Source organism: Larus michahellis, chromosome 7 (assembly GCF_964199755.1).
Source record: "Larus michahellis chromosome 7, bLarMic1.1, whole genome shotgun sequence".
Taxonomy (NCBI): Eukaryota; Metazoa; Chordata; class Aves; order Charadriiformes; family Laridae; genus Larus; species Larus michahellis.
In genome coordinates, this window is record NC_133902.1 from 22535426 (window position 1) to 22552045 (window position 16620).

Here is a 16620-nt window from a genome sequence, read left to right on the forward strand (position 1 = left end):
TGTTTCTGGAAATAAACCCAGAAGCTTTTATTAAAAGGTCTTTCCTACAACATAGATTTCTGTTTTCATTACTGGTTTAACATGTATCTGCGCTACATACTTCCTCGTTAGCACTCAACATTTATTTTAACAACTGTAGATTTGTTTGTGTCTGTATTGACATGCTTTAAATGCATTGAAATTTGGTATATTTGTACTTACTTTGTCAATAAATATTTGCATTCAGTTGCAATTTAAAGATAGGTAACTTTCATCTTAATATTGACTTTGGTGCTGAGTTAGTCCTACTAATGAATGCTTAAGAGAATGAAGCTGAATTTTCATGCTCTTACTGAAGAACCTTATCCTTCTTTGATCCAGTTATACAGATTTGTTTATTGGAGCCCCTCTTTTTATGGATCGAGGTTCTGATGGGAAACTTCAGGAGGTCGGCCAAGTTTCCATTTGCCTTCAGCGAGCCTCTGGAGGGTTTCAGATCACAAAGCTGAATGGTTTTGAGATATTTGCAAGATTCAGCAGTTCAATTGCACCTCTGGGGGATCTAGATCAGGATGGCTTCAATGGTAGGACATTATATATTGATCGGTATTTTCAGCTCATAGATGAAATCTAGACAGCACACTGAATGTGGATTCAGCACACAAACATTAGGCATTCTAACCATGACTGAATGTTGGACACTAAGGTCTAGACTCCTTTCGATGCTTGTATGCTACTCCCAAGAATGCGAACAGGAGTTACATGGATGCATCGAGCAGAGACTATACCATTTAAACTACAGTATGGATTATTTTAGCTGTTACACGGATCAGTTTATTACTTTCTAAGTGATAAGTACAGTAGAAATTCGATGAAGTATCTGACTCTCCACTGCGGCTTGTTAGGATCTTCAATATAATTATCCGGTTTCCATTGCTTAAAGCCAATTTTCCTCTCCAGAAATACAATGATGACTGAAAAGAAGGATTTGTTTCAGAGAGCTGGTTAAAAATCTTCTGATAGAAGAGATTTTCCTGAGAAAAGTCTGGATTGTTATTTTTTTTTATTTCAAAATGGAAGAGTCTGGTGAAAATATCCCATAACAACTACAGCCAACTGTACCAAGAGCTGAGTGTCTTGAGCAAGTATTTGGATGAGAAGTCTGCGTCTGATACAACTGAAGCTGTGGACTCTCAAACCTGTTGCCAGTGCTTCTTGTTGCATTCCCTTAGGAATGGAGAGCAGTGAAGCAGACAAGAATCATATAGTTTTGGGACAGAGACTTCCAGGAATCCTAGGGAGAACACTTTGTTGTGCAAGTCGTGCTCCAGTGTTTCCTGAAGAGTGGTAGGAATTTGAGTTCCACAAAAAATGCTCAATTTTGTTTTTTCCATTCTGCAAGCTAAGTATTTTTTGAAAGATCAAAAATTATAATAGGCTAATATTTCAAATCCCCAGGTAGCTCTAACTTTTTTTTTAATTAAATCCTTGGCATTTAATCTTCAGCTTTCTTTAATTATCTTGGAAAGATCTCATTCTATATCTAAACCAGCCATATTTTAAAACCCTGTAAGAAATGCAGAAGAGATGTAGAAAGCAGTATAATTTGTTCCAGCAACTTATCCATTAAGTGATATTAAGTGGATAAGTGACTTTATCCATTAATGGATAAAAATGGATTTTTAGGCCAAGTATAAGTATGTTAACTTCATAGTCTCCTTTTGTTAGAATGGTTTGGGTTGGAAGCGATCTTAAAGATCATCTAGTTCCAACCCCCCTGCCACGGGCAGGGACACCTCCCACTAGACCAGACTGCTCAAAGCCCCATCCAGCCTGGCCTTGAACATTTCCAGGGATGGGGCAGCCACAGCTTCCCTGGGCAACCTGTTCCAGTGCCTCACCACCCTCAGTGTAAACAACTTCTCCCTAATATCTAATAATCTTCCCCTCTTTCAGTTTGAAACCGTTACCCCTCATCATATCGCTCCACTCCCTGATAAAAAGTCCCTCCCCGTCTTTCCTGTAGGCCCCCTTTAGGTACTGGAAGGCCGCAATAAGGTCTCCCCGGAGCCTTCTCTTCTCCAGGCTGAACAACCCCAACTCTCTCAGCCTGTCCTCACAGGAGAGGTGCCCCAGCCCTCTGATCATCTTCGTGGCCTTCCGCTGGACCCATTGCAACAAGTCCATCTCCTTCTTGTGCTGAGGGCTCCAGAGCTGCATGCAGTACTCCAGGTGGGATCTCACCAGAGCAGAGTAGAGGGGCAGAATCGCCTCCCTCGACTTGCTGGCCATACTTCTTTTGATGTAGCCCAGGATGCGGTTGGCTTTCTGGGCTGCAGGTGTGCATTGCCTGCTCATGTTGAGCTTCTCGTCCACCAGCACCCTGAAGTCCTTCTCCTGAGGTCTGCTCTCAAGCCATTCTCTGCCCAGCCTGTATTAGTGCCTGGGATTGCCATGACCCAGGTGCAGGAGCTTGCACTTGGCCTGGTTGAACTTCATGAGGTTTGCACAGGCCCACCTCTCAAGCCTGTCCAGGTCCCTCTGGATGACATCCTTTCTCTCCAGCGTGTCGACTGTACCACACAGCTTGGTGTCGTCAGCAACCTTGCTGAGGGTGTCCTCAATCCCACTGTCCATGTCACCAACAAAGATGTTGAACAGCACTGGTCCCACCACTGACCCCTGAGGAACACCACTCATCAGTGGTCTCCACGTGGACATTGAAGCCATTGACCGCAACCCTTTGAGTGTGGCCATCTAGCCAGTTCCTTATCCACCAAGTGGTCCATCCTTTTGTAGTGTACCAGTTTGAACAGGATGTATATTTCGGAGCTCAAAATGCCATTTTATGCCATTGTTTTTGATGAGGTTAATGTTTAGATTTTAATTGCTAATAGTATGCAGAATTAGTGTGAAGATGCAATATCACTGCAGCTATTTACAGAAGACATTGGAAGGGTTACAGCTGATAGCCAAAAATCTGGTCACTTGATGAGATTATCCAAACAATGTTTTGATTCCATCATATTTAAATCTGAAATACACTGTAGATGAGAAGGTCATAGCAAAAGCTGCCCCTTTGTGATTACTTTGCTATTATTTAGTCTGTTTTTTTTTTTTAATTTTGTTTTTCCTTGCTCTGTTTCATTTTGGGAGTGCTAATTAAAATGCTTTCCATCACAGTATGGTGCAAGATTGGAATTTCTACTGTTTTCACAAAGTTTGTAAGGATGAGTCAAAAATACAAAATGGTAAACTTTTGAGTCCTTGTTCTTTTCATGAAAGTTTCTCAAATTTAAGGAAAGCGGAGGGAATAATGTAATTACTCTGTATGGTGTTTAGTATCTAAACGTTTTCATGTTTGGTCTTTGACTGCAGTACACTTCTAAAGCTGTCTTTACAAATAGTCCAATTAGCATTTTGTTTATTAGTGTTTATTACTGAGTGATAATGAGTACTCTCAAATTTATTAAGCTGCAAGAGATAGTGTAATTGCACTAATTGAAAGTTCTCCATAAAATATGTTGCCAAGACATGATCAGGATAGGTTGGAATTTGATATTTACTATTGTTTTAGGCTGATCTAAATTTTCCGGAATTATTAAAACGTCGCACCCTTTGGAGGAACATGAATGTGTTAATGAAATGGGCAGATAATCCTGCTTACTTTTGTGATTTGGTGCCAACAGTGACTAATTCTGGGTGTTTAATACTCTCAAAAGCATCTCAAATCCATATGATTTGGCTGTAAGTCAGCTACTGAAGTGCAGAAGTGTTTGCAGAACTATTCCTTTCCCTCTTCCCTCCCCATGCAAGTGTATGATATATGCTCTTGTTAAACATCTGTACTTTCTGGAAAATCCAGCATCCAATTAAAAAAAAAAAAAAGGTGTTGATGTTCAAAGGCCAGTTGCATTTCCTCCCTGCTGACACACATTGAAACTGTAATATCAGAAATTATTGATCAATGTAAGCACAAGAATGTTCTCCTAGCCCGTGTCTGGAGATGCTGACAGGCGTTCTTTTGGTTTACAGATATTGCAGTTGCTGCACCATATGGTGGAGAGGACAAGAGAGGACTTGTCTATATCTACAATGGAAGAGCAAATGGTTTGAATGCTGTCCCATCTCAAATTCTTGAAGGGCAGTGGGCCGCTCGCACTATGCCACCCAGCTTTGGGTACTCGCTGAAAGGAGCCACAGATGTGGACAAAAATGGATATCCAGGTCCTTTGCTCTAAATGTCACTTCAGAACAACTTAATAGTAGCCCCACCTGTGACTAACAGCATATTTTAAAAAATAAATTACAATGTGTATTATGTCTCCTTTCTTCCTAGACTTGATTGTTGGAGCCTTCGGTGTTGATACAGCTGTTTTGTATAGGTGGGTATCCCCTTATGCTCTTACGTAAGTGTGAGCAGAACGAAAGCTCAGTCTCATCCTTGAGCTACAAAAGAAAGCAGGATAGGGGAAGTCTGAAATCCTGCCACTTCACCTTCCAAACTGCTGGGGCTAAAAAAACGTTGTACTGCTGTTCTCACTGAGTAAATCTACAGTCTACTATCTGTTGCTTATGTTTCTTAGTAATCTATAGTTAAAAGGTAAATAAGCTATCTTCAAGGCTTTCTGAGTGACGGTTTTCTAGATTCTGACACATACAGGGTGCTGCTAGCTATTACACTGCAATCCCGACGTTCTCATCCAAACTTGCTCATTTTGGGCAAATACCTTATTTGACTGTGCTAGAAATAGATGGGACAACCTCTTAACACAATTGTCCACGTTCTGACTCTGATGGTAATGAAAGGGCACGGAAAAGCTTCCTGCTTTTCCCTAATCTACTAAATGATTATTTGTTATTCTTGCAGTTTTACTAAATATTCTCTAAGCGTGTATGTGTATATTTCACAGTTTGATGGGGAGGATATTGTCGAGCATGGTGCTGAATGCTGTTCAAGAGGATGTTTTCTTTGCAGGGCTAGACCGGTCATTAGAGTAAATGCTGCCCTGGAAGTTAATCCAACCATTCTAAACCCCGAAAACAAAGCCTGTTTGCTGTCAGATGTAAAAGTTTCTTGGTAAGTTGCGTATCTTTGTTTTCCCTTGGCGGGGGGACCTTTTTGGGTTTTATTTTTATAGGCTTTCTATTTTGAAAGGATTCAGGAAGTCTAGTCAGCTAGTTAAAAAAAGACGATCAAATACAGATTATTTTTTTTTTCCTGAAAGAACGGACAGTGGAAAATAAGAACTCTTCGACAGCAGTGGAAGGACCAACATTGTCTTCAACAGATGCTAGACTGACTGCTCACTTACATCCTGCCTGCAGAGACTGCCAGTTGTCTCTGTTGAGTAGAGTAAGATCTTCCCAAGATGGTAACAGAGCACACAGCTTTTGCAATGTTTTCACCCATTAACTTAATTTTTAGGTGAAAAATAGAGTGGGTTTATGGAAGACGCTTAGAAAATGACCTGCTCTGCAAACTGGTTTTGGTTCTTGTTCCTGGACTATTATCCAAACCCACTTTTCCTTTCTAGTGCTGACTTAATTTTCAGCTCAGTATGCCAGTTCCTTCTAGTTTTAAAAATAAATGAACCATGTTTGATTTCAGGAATAAACACTCTGCTTCACAGGTGACTATACCTATATGAGTCAAGACTCGAAAACTTTGCATTGCTGTTTACTTTTAGGTTATAGTTTCTCTGCCACCAGTAGAAAACAGATTTTGGGAGTGAGCTAGGGTCTCAAAAGAGAATGCTTTGGAACTGAGAAAAACAGTGAAGAATTTTAGAAGGAAATGAGAGAAAAAGTGTGTGAAATTAATCTTTTTTTTCTTTCCTCCAAAACAGCTTCAAAGTAAAGTTCTGCTTAAAAGCGGATGGCAAAGGAAAGCTCCCTAATACCCTCAGTAAGTCCTGATAGTTTAAAAACTTTAAAGTCTTTTCATATTGTTAGCAGACACGAGCACTGGTCATCGTTCTTTTTCATTATTGAAACAGTTGGCTACCCTTCACAGCACAATCCTACCAGTTCAATAACCGTATACATCTATATGACTGTCTTAAGCAGGTTTTTTTGCTGAAGTTGTGTTGGAATCGGTGGGATTTGAGCATACTTGGTACTAAAGTACCAAGTTTACGTTTAATCTCTTAGTGGAACTAGTCTTGGAAAGTCCCTTGTACTTTACAGAATTGAGATCAGCTCTCGTTGAGGGGAGTTTTCGACAAGAATATTCAAGTATGTGCATTGTTAGGCCTGAAAAAATACAGACAAACCACAAGGGAGTTCTCCCATTTCTGTTGAAATCATGACCTTCTGATTGATAGCATCAGATTCTCTGGATTGGAATCAGGAAAAGATTGTTTCAAACACGTTTTTAAGTTGTCTCTAAGATTTTGTAGTGTGGCGGACAGCCATTTTGTCTACTGATTATAAAAACTTTTCCTTACTTTCTGTATGATATGTGTAGAGGTGGTATGATCTGGAAGATTAATGTAAATAACTGTTACATATTTTAAATTTCATTCTATATCAAATATGTGATGGAATTAGATTAGCAATACGGTGAAATATTTACGTGAAAGATTGCTTTAAAATTTTTGGGGAGGGGGAAATTAACTTTTGTTCTTGCAGTTCTATAGCAATTATAAATGTTTTGGTGCTCTTATGTGTTTCCAGTTTTTAAGGAAAAAGCAGAGTCTAATTTAGGACAACAACAGTGCTTGTTAAGTACTGTATTGAGAACTAATGTAGTACCAGATTTTATATTGAAAGAACTGGAAGTTTTAAAAACTCCCAAGTACTAGGTTTTTATTGTAGCTGAAATCAGCTTTTAGCTGCATTTCTGATGGGAATCTGCACTATGTTTAATTGAATGTAATATCCCTAACCTAAATGCTTTGGATTGGACAGATTTCCAAGTCGAGCTGCTGTTGGATAAACTTAAGCAGAAAGGAGCCATAAGGAGAGCTCTCTTTCTCCACAGCAAACAGCCTAGCCACTCTAAGAACATGACTATTACAAAGGGGGGCAAAATGAATTGTGAAGAACTTGATGCCTTCTTGAGGGTAAGTAGCCATTTGCGTTTTAGGCAAATAATTTTGGTGTATTGTCTGTTACAAGTTTCTTGTGTTAAGTCTTTAGAAAAAAAAATAGAAAAAATAAATGCTAGAGAAACTTCATGGCCAATGGATAGACCTAAAATTGCTAAATTCATCTGTCTGTCCTGGGTTATTACTGCTGTCAAAGGATGAATGATGGATATTACTGTGACTGAGGTCCTGGTCACTAAGTGGATTGGAAATTCAATTCTGAACTTTGTTACAGACCTCTTGGACAAGTCATCTAGGCACAAAATTAGTTATAATTTCCAAGGAACATGAAAGTCAATAAGCAGAGGTTGTGCTTCTACTTGGAGGTAAAAGAACAAAGGGAAACAGAATCATAGAATCGTCTAGGTTGGAAGGGACCTTTCACATCATCTGGTCCAACCATCAACCTAACTCTGACAAAAACCATCACTAATAATAAACCATATCTCTAAGCACTATGTCTACCCATCTTTTTAATACCCCCAGGGATGGTGCCTCAACCACTTCCCTGCACAGCCTCTTCCAATGCTTAATAACCCTTTCAGTGTAAACATTTTTTCCTAATATCCAGTCTAAAGCTCCCCTGGTGCAACTTGAGGCCATTTCCTCTTGTCTTATTGCCTGTTACTTGGGAGAAGAGACCGACCCTCACCTCACTACAGCCTCCTTTCAGGTAGTTGTAGAGAGCGATGAGGTCTCCCCTCACCCTCCTTTTCTCCAGGCTGAACAACCCCAGCTCCCTCAGCTGCTCCTCATAAGACTTGTTCTCCAGACCCCCTGACCAGCTTTGTTTCCCTTCTCTGGACAAGCTCCAGCACCTCAATGTCTGTCTTGTTGTGAGGGACCCAAACCTGGACACAGTACTCAAGGTGCGGCCTCACCAGTGCTAGATGTCCTACAAAGGGACAATTGCTTCCCTAGTCCTGCTGGCCACACTGTTCCTGATGCAGGCGAGGATGCTGTTGGCCTTCTTGGCCACCTGGGCACGCTGCTGGTTCATATTCAGCTGGCAGCTGACCAACACCCCCAGGTCCTTTTCTGCCAGGCAGCTCCTCAGGCAATCTTCCCCGAGCCTGTGACGCTGCATGGGGTCGTTGTGACCCAACAGCAGGACCCGGCACTTGGCCTTGTTGAACCTCATACCATTGGCATCGGCTCATCGATCCAGCCTGTCCAGATCCCTCTGTATAGCCTTCCTACCCTCAGGCAGGTCAACACTCCCACCTAGTTTGGTGTCATCTGCAAACTGACTGAGGATGCACTCAATCCCCTCATCCAGATCATTGATAAAGATATTAAAGAGAACTGGCCCCAACTCTGAGCCCTGGGGAACACCACTGGTGACCAGCCACCAGCTGTATTTAACTCCATTCGCCACCACTCTCTGGGCCTGGCTCTCCAGCCAGTATTTAACCCAGCGTAGAGTACTCCTGTCCAAGCAAGCCATGGGCAGCCAGTTTCTCCAGGAGGAGAAAAACGGATCTGCAACTAAGAGGCAAAGATCAGCAAATAACAGAGGAGACAGAGAAGGTTGAAATCTTAAGTTTGCTTTTTCTGTCTTTTTGTTTTAGTCCCCATAAATGTGGACAGATGCTAACACAATTAAAAAAGGTCACCTAGTAGAAGAAACGTTGCCTGAAATAAGGAAAGACGTGTGAAAGTGTAGCTATGTAAGTTAGATGCAGCTCAGATTTATCTCTGAGCACTTATAAATCAAACATAAACAATATTTACTCCCCTCTCAAAAAAACCCAAAAACCCCAATAAAAATACTAGTAATCATTAAGGACTCATGGAGGATAGGTAATACCTTTCTTTGACTGGCCTTGTGAGTGGGATATATATGGAAATAGACATCCCAGATCTCAATGTTAGTAAAGCTTTAACACTTTTCCATCTGACATTCTCATAAAGTAAATGACATGACCTATACGAAATAATGTTAAATTGGATGCAAAACCAGTTGAAAACTCTAAGGAAAAGAGTTATCAATAGGTTTCTGCCTACAGAAGATAGCTTTTGAAGTAAGATCCTGCAATGAGCTGTTCTAGGTTCAGTGATTCTCATTATTCTCAGAAACAGAATAAGGAAGCAGAGTTTACGCAGCCAGATCTGTGGCTAACGTGAAGCCAAGAGGTGGTTTATAAGTACTCTGAAAGGCAGGGTCAACATTTGATGGCCAGAAGGATTTGAAATGAACAGTGTGAAAGTCAGCAAATCCAAGTGCAAAGGAATAATTTTAGGAAGGAAAAATCACAAGTCCAAAGAGTAATATCTATGAGGGGTCTTAGAAGCATACTGAATTTTGTCTGACGGGAAAGAATGGAATTGTATAGCCCTTTAGGCTCCTCACTGTTACAGCTCTATGACTTAATACTTCTGTATGCTCCAGTCTACCACTTGTAAAACAGGCACATTAGTGCTGAAATTGTCCATCTTCAAAATCTTCAAAGTTTATGCTGCAGGTTTTCTGGTTTGAAAAGAGCTCAAAAGTTTTAATATTGTTTTGGGTTCCTTGTTCCTACTACAACATGAATAATATGTGAAAATACTGCTCGGTATTGCTCTTGGGATGTTTGTTGCCTGTAGAGACTTCTGAAGGATATCTTTTGTTGTTGTTATTTTCTTCACATGTTCTAATTGTAATTTAAATCTTTGGTTTCCTCAGGATGAATCTGAATTTAGAGACAAACTAACTCCCATTACTATTTTTATGGAATATCGTCTGGATTACAGAACAGCTGCAGATGCAACAGGATTGCACCCTATCCTCAACCAGTTCACTCCTGCTAATATGAGCAGACAGGTATACTCCTTACACAGTCTGTCATGAGAGGACCCAGAACGTATTTTCAGCTTTCAATACTTATTCAATACTCAAGTTCATTTTAGCACTTCTGAAAAATTAAGATACCAAAATACACATCTAGGCTTTAGTCTTTGAATTATGGAGGTAATGATGGTTGTTATATGTGTGTCTTCTCTTTTTTTTTCCCTTCTCTCTGCGTCAAATTTCTTTTTCGACACATTATTCCTTAGTGCTGGACTTCCTTTTCACACATACTGATTAAGAGTTTTCTGGAGAAAAGCAGTTAGAGTAGTATTGAAGGTGTTAAATTTGAAGGATTAGAGTGTTTCATCCACTGCTCCTGCTATGCTGCTCTATGTATTTTTTGTTCATCCCTGGAGTTGTCTTAAGGTAATAAACATAATTTTTCTATTTCTGCCCTTAATACAAGTTTTAACACTTGTTTGTGAAGAGGACATTGGAGATGCAACTCAAGATGAACAGATTGTTCAAAGTGTGGAAAGAGGATTAAGATCTGTAGACATTGGTCCTAGAATTGCAGTGTGGCAGGATTAGGCACAGTGTCCCCCGTATATAAAACCTCATTTATTCTCTTCTGAGACTAAGGAGATTAAGATATCTCACAGGATCGCAGAATGATAGGGGTTGGAAGGGACCTCTGGAGTCCCAGCTATTTAGAAACTTTTTCATTTGATGGTGAAACAGTATTATTGGAAATGTATGTTAGAACAGATGCAGGAATTATTAAAACAATATGCATTTGATTTTTGCATAGGCACATATTCTGCTGGATTGTGGCGATGATAATGTCTGCAAACCAAAGCTGGAGGTTTCCGTAGAAAGGTAAAGACGTGAGAAAAATACTTCAGGGGAAAAAGTAACTTCCCTACTTAAATTCTAAACTTCAGGAGCTTGTAATACTTTTGGTAAAAGGATATATTGAAGTCAGTAGGACTCCTCAATGTATACAATCTAAACTCATGCTTATTTGTTTTAAGGAAAACCCGTTTTCTGCTTCGTAACCTGATGTCTTCAGCGGGTAATACAGGGAGAGCACATGCTACCTTCCCCCACCCCAGCCCCCACTATAAGTACACAGTACTTGTGTATTTGCTGAGCTGGGTATGCATAGCAAGCGTAAACCAGTTAGCTGCAACTGTGCTACTGTTCCATTATCTAATACTAGACAGACACACAAAGACGTGGACCCCAGCAAGGAGTGGCCAAGGCCTCTGTTGTCACAAGTATGAAAAGATTTGTTGGTGTTGGTAATTAACTTCTATTAAACGCAGAAAAAAGAAACAAGTTTTAACTCATCATTCTTACACGACCCTGGGTTTTTTGTGATTTGTATGCTCAAAAGCCAGTCTCAGCGTATCATCTCTATTCATAAACATTGTTTTTTATGCCCTTGGCGCAGAGCTATAGCACATGCATGTAGGTGGTACAGTTCACAAGCAGACTCATTCATGCAAATGCTTCGGAAACATTTTACATCAGTGCAGGGATGGCTAGATTTCATTTTAGTGGAATTGAAAATACATTGTTTGGAAAGATACTATTTTTGTTTCTGGAACAAACATTATTGCAGAGGTCATGACTGTGTTCTGTAGTTGAGCCCTCCGTCAAGTTTTGTTACAAACGTATGCTTGTATCTCTGCTAAGTAGGCACGTAATTCAATATGCACTCAGTGATTTGGCGGTTCATAAGTGTTAGGTCTGTGTTAAAGAAGGTGCCAGTGTTTTTGCAGTTTATTGTAAATCTTACTGAAAATTTTTTTACAAAACAGCGTGTAATATTTGCTCCACTTTTGCGATTGTGGACATGTTTTTGTTTTAAACAGAGTGTAGAGCTCTCCTGACGTTCGTGAAGCATACGTACTGCCTCTAGATTTCTCTAATGTCTTTACAATTTCAGAACATCTCTTGTTTCTGTAACTTCATTCAGTTCAATACACTTTTAAAACCTGAATGCAGAGCTCACTTTTACACTTGTTTTTTTGTAGTGATCAGAAGCAGATCTATATTGGTGATGACAATCCCTTGACACTAATTGTCAGTGCTCAGAATCAAGGGGAAGGAGCCTATGAAGCAGAACTCTTTGTCATTGTTCCACCCCAAGCAGATTTCATTGGTGTTGTTCGTAACAACGAGGTAAAATTCCAACTGTCTTCCTTTGGGTAGTCACATTGCAGGTGCCGCTACGTAAGTCTGTGGGAGAGGGTCTGTCAGCGGTGATTTTTACGCTTCAATCTTAAGGCACCAAAAAAAGTGACAAGGTTCTTGCAAGCCCAAGGCTATATAACACCTGGCTGAATGGTTCCAGTTTAAGAGCCTACTGCTAGCAACAAAGGCGAATCATGTGTGTTGGAGCTTGACACACAGAGTTTACCTGCTACAAGTCTTTATTTGAACAGTGCCCTTATTAATTTATTTAAATTTAGACTTAGCATGTCATGTGCTAGGTAAAGAGCTGGGTGCCTGTGAGGCAAAACGTGATGTTGGGCATTAGTATTCTCTTCCACTAAAGTATGTAGAAAGTCTTGGGTGTCAGTTCCCTTGGTGTAGTCAGGTCCTGACTACACAGAATATTAAAACTTATTTCCTGACTTTCCCTTCTTGTATTATAAAATGTCTGTATACCTTCTGTTTCTTTGGAGACACATGGGTATAGTCCAAATTTTGTTTTAGCCCATTTATAGCTATATATAAGTAATATACTTTCAGATTTTCTTCACCCTTGTTTTCATTCACCCCAGTGTAATCTATGATCACTCAATATATCTGAAAGTTGCAGAATGTTAAGGGGAAAACTATTTTCACCCCATATCAAAGGATTCCAACTTTGGTACCACATCATTCAAATATGTTGGACCGTGCCTTGGTTTGGTTCTCCAGTTTGCTACTTTAGAGCTTTGTGATGCGGCTTTGTCCAAAATCTGATAGCTCCTCTAAGACCTCTTTTTAAGTAAGCTAATAAGTATTTGTGTTATTTTACCTTCTAGTCTTTATTTTCCTCTGGACAGTTTTAACCCTGGCCCAATTGCCAAAGCTTCTTCGCATAGGTTTTAAAGAATCACGTGGAGAATTGCTTTACATCACAAAAATCATCAGTGCTCCCCAACATAAGAGTATTGACTTTGTCTTTTTATAATCTTGGAAAGAGCATCTGTCTCATATCAAAAATATTTGTCTCCATGGAGACTTTCATATTCAGATTTTATTTAATTTCAGTGCTTGATCGTGTTAGGTTTGAGAAATTATATTAAAATTAATAGCACAGCATATCTAGAGTTTTTCTCCAGACTTTCATACAAGTGTCCAGATGTAAAGAATGACATTCCTTAATATTTCTTTCTGGTTTATTGCAGGCTTTAGCAAGACTATCATGTGCATTTAAAACAGAGAATCAAACTCGCATGGTAGTTTGTGACCTGGGAAATCCCATGAAAGCAGGAACTAAGGTAAGATTTGGTCCAACAGGTGTCTGGTAGCTCAAACAGGAGTGCAGTTGGCATTTTTCTTAATGACAGCAGCGTTTGGGCAGGATGTTTGCTCACGGGGATTTAAGATTAGATCTAGCTGACGTTTAGCTGCCCACATGTTTGGTTAGTTCGGTGGTAATTGGTTTCAACTTTTCAGCTAAATTGAAGGCTGAAAGGAGTATTCATGAGTTTTGTGATGCAACTCGAAAGGAGTAGTTCATTAAACAGTGGAATTAATGAACTCTCGTCCCTCACGAGTTTGTCTTTAGATTTATCTGACATGTATTTTTTAGTATATAACAAGGAGTTAGCTCATAACACGCCTTTATTTTAGTGGAAACCTAATAGCGCTTCTCTCCTCTGCCTGGTTATGTGGAGTTTGAGAGAGAGTTCTGTCCAGTTGAAACCTCCGCACTTCCACCAAATGTACCTGAAATTGGAAGAATTAAAAAAAGCTATTAGTGGGACTCGGCAGGTATTAAGATGATATGACATAATAAGTCTTATTTTCTGAGGAAATAAAGTGAAAGTCAGTCACAATTATAAGCACTTCGGCGCTTTTCTTCCAAGAGGCATTTTGGTTAGATGAATAAATGCTATTTCCAAAGTCTTTCAAAGTATGTCAAACCGAACTGTACAGATGTTGGAGCAACTGTCATGCACTGACTTAGAACAAACCTTGAGGACTGAATTTAGAATGACTATAGGGTGCTCTGTTCTACGGTACTTTTTGTAACACGTAGGGATGCTCAGTTATGGGTAAAAATGGCTGAAGCAAGGCAGGTGAGCATGACTTAAGTCTTACGTTTCTTTTTTGTGGCAGTGATGCGTTGGCTGACATCTGCGGAAAGATTTTTAGTCTTGGTGAACCGGACAAGTTTTATTTGCCAATTGTCTGTGTGTGTTCTCTTTATGACCACCTGCCTCAAGCAATTTGGTTGTAGCATAATAGTGTTAGGAAGCTTTTTTCGTGTGTTTTATTGTGCTTCCACTGAACCACGGTGTTTTGTTTTTTTCCTAAAGCTATTAGCTGGCCTGCGTTTCAGCGTGCACCAGCAGTCTGAAATGGATACCTCTGTGAAGTTTGACTTGCAAATCCGAAGGTACGGGAATCTGTGAGCGTGCACCTCACCTGGTGGATAATGTGCAAAGTAAATAGACTGTGAACCGAGCAGCTAGTTTCCCTCTGGACTAGTTCTCTGGTCTTTGCCTCCTAATTGTTTAAAAAATAAACACACCTTTTTAATCAATTATGTTTTCCAAAATAGAGGAAAGAATGTAAGAAAACACAGTTTTATGTTTGAATGCAGTTTCTTTTGCTTACGGCTTTTAGACAGGCCGTGGCACAAGTGAAATACTAATAATGAGGAACAAAACCATTTAAAGTGTTTCAAGAAATGCTTTGGTTTTTTTTTTTTTATCTGCGTACTGTTGTGATCTCCTGACACTTGTGTAGTGACACAGAATGACTTGTGTCCTTGAGTTTCTAGCCCTGTTTTGAAACTGATGTTTGAACTCTAAATTCCTTCTGATGTAAAGCCAGAATTTCAAATTTTATGTATTTTGCAGATGAGAGGTGTTAGGCTTTCAGAAAAGGCAATGCATGTGATGGTCTGAGCAGAAGCAATATGCAGTGAACCATTTTAAGTGTTGTACAGTAGCCAGCATGAGAGAGTCTAAAAATTAAATGGAACAAACCAGTAGTATTCCTGCTAATTATAAGATGAGCACAGCACTTTCATATAAATATGATAATAAATATGAATTTATACCTACTGCAGATGACATTTAAGATTTGGGATGTGACCCATAGGAGTCTCTTTACCCAATACGGATTTATGTTGCTTAAGGGACAGTACAATACAGCTGCTTTTTTTCCCCCCATGGTGGATCAAAAGCTTTTTTATTTTCCATTTAAGGGTTCCATTCTTTTTAACGTAGTGAATAAGTTATTCTTATCTGCACATGCATTTTTCCTCTACAAGAGTTAAGTAAGTTAAACCTGCCACTCTATTTTCATGGTACAGTGGTTTGCTATACTGATCAAAGGCCTTGGCAGCATTAAATATCTCTTTGATCTCACATGGCTGTCTGTTCGGTTTTCTCCCTCGTCTCTGTCAGCTAGTAAGCTGTGCCAGTGGCACGTGACTCCCCTTCTTTGCGGGAAGTGATCTTCTGTGGGGTGTCTGTTGTATTCCTTAAGCTAACAGCAGTCACTACCTGCCTTTCTCTGGGGGGAAAAAACCGGTCAGTGAGGTTGCTCAAGTCACGCTTCTCTTCTGATAAAAGAGAAAGGAAGCTCCTGTAACGCTTTACAGGTTTTACAGAAGGAAATTCCTTCCGTGACTTCTGAATGCAAATACAAAATTGCACGCGGTAATCACGGTTTATAGTGGCAGATATTATCAAGGTAATACCTTGAAGAGGTTTTAAAGATCACACTGGTTGTGTTAAACTAACAAAGCTAGATTTCCATAGCTGGCACAATTCTTAGCAGAACAACTCTAGGCCCTGAAAGGATGAAGTATTTACAGTTTGGGAAGAAAACACTGTTGGCCATATCTTTTGATTACAGCAGCAGTGAAAAATAATTAGAGGATTTAAGAAGATCTTTCTAAAGGAAATTGGTCAGGTAGAATAATCAGATGCGTTGAAGGAGATCAGGATTCTGTTCCCAGCTCCACTTTGAGGGGTCTAGGAGTGTTCTTTGTATTTCTTTTTCTCTGTTTACAAAGAAAGTCCAAAGAAATTTTATGTACGAATGACTCTACGTGCCTTAATATCTGTCATCTCTTGGTGTATCTGATGTTAACTGTTTATCATATCTAATCGGATGTTAACCGCTTTAAACACTGCGAAGAGGGGTAGGCAAAAGTAGCCCTAGCGTACTTCTCTGCCTTGGGACTAGTTTGAGGCCAAGAGGTCCCTGAGCAAAACAGATGCCCTAAAGCGGAACTTAAGGCTCTGCTAGCTGCGCAGTTGATGTTATCCCACAGTGCTGGCACTTGAATTTTCTTACACGCGGCAGCTAAGGAACAGTCAGCATTAGCCTCGTGTCCTTTATGGACAGCTTCCTGCTGAGGGACCTCCGAACTACCCTGAGGGTGGGACTGGCACGCATTTAAGTGAGAACTTGCTGGAATGTGCTCCTTAGTTTTCAGTAAATCTGCTTTCCTGCAGTGGCTTAGAGTCACGTGGTGGTGTTACATAGAGTTATTTTAAGTGGAGATTTTTTGTTTTAGGTGGTTTGGTTTTT

General features: G+C 39.9%; 1 protein-coding gene across 1 annotated transcript in view; it reads left to right on the top strand.

Moving 5' to 3' along the window:
* The window catches only part of ITGAV (integrin subunit alpha V), a 50500-nt gene that overhangs the window by 24111 nt on the left and 9769 nt on the right, over positions 1 to 16620 (top strand). The window contains exons 12-22 of the mRNA XM_074596057.1: positions 361 to 563; positions 4015 to 4206; positions 4319 to 4364; positions 4958 to 5059; positions 5829 to 5887; positions 6892 to 7046; positions 9739 to 9876; positions 10655 to 10722; positions 11886 to 12033; positions 13251 to 13343; positions 14388 to 14467. Of these exons, the coding sequence (XP_074452158.1) occupies positions 361 to 563; positions 4015 to 4206; positions 4319 to 4364; positions 4958 to 5059; positions 5829 to 5887; positions 6892 to 7046; positions 9739 to 9876; positions 10655 to 10722; positions 11886 to 12033; positions 13251 to 13343; positions 14388 to 14467 (1284 nt within the window). The remainder of the gene's footprint in view (positions 1 to 360; positions 564 to 4014; positions 4207 to 4318; positions 4365 to 4957; positions 5060 to 5828; positions 5888 to 6891; positions 7047 to 9738; positions 9877 to 10654; positions 10723 to 11885; positions 12034 to 13250; positions 13344 to 14387; positions 14468 to 16620) is intronic.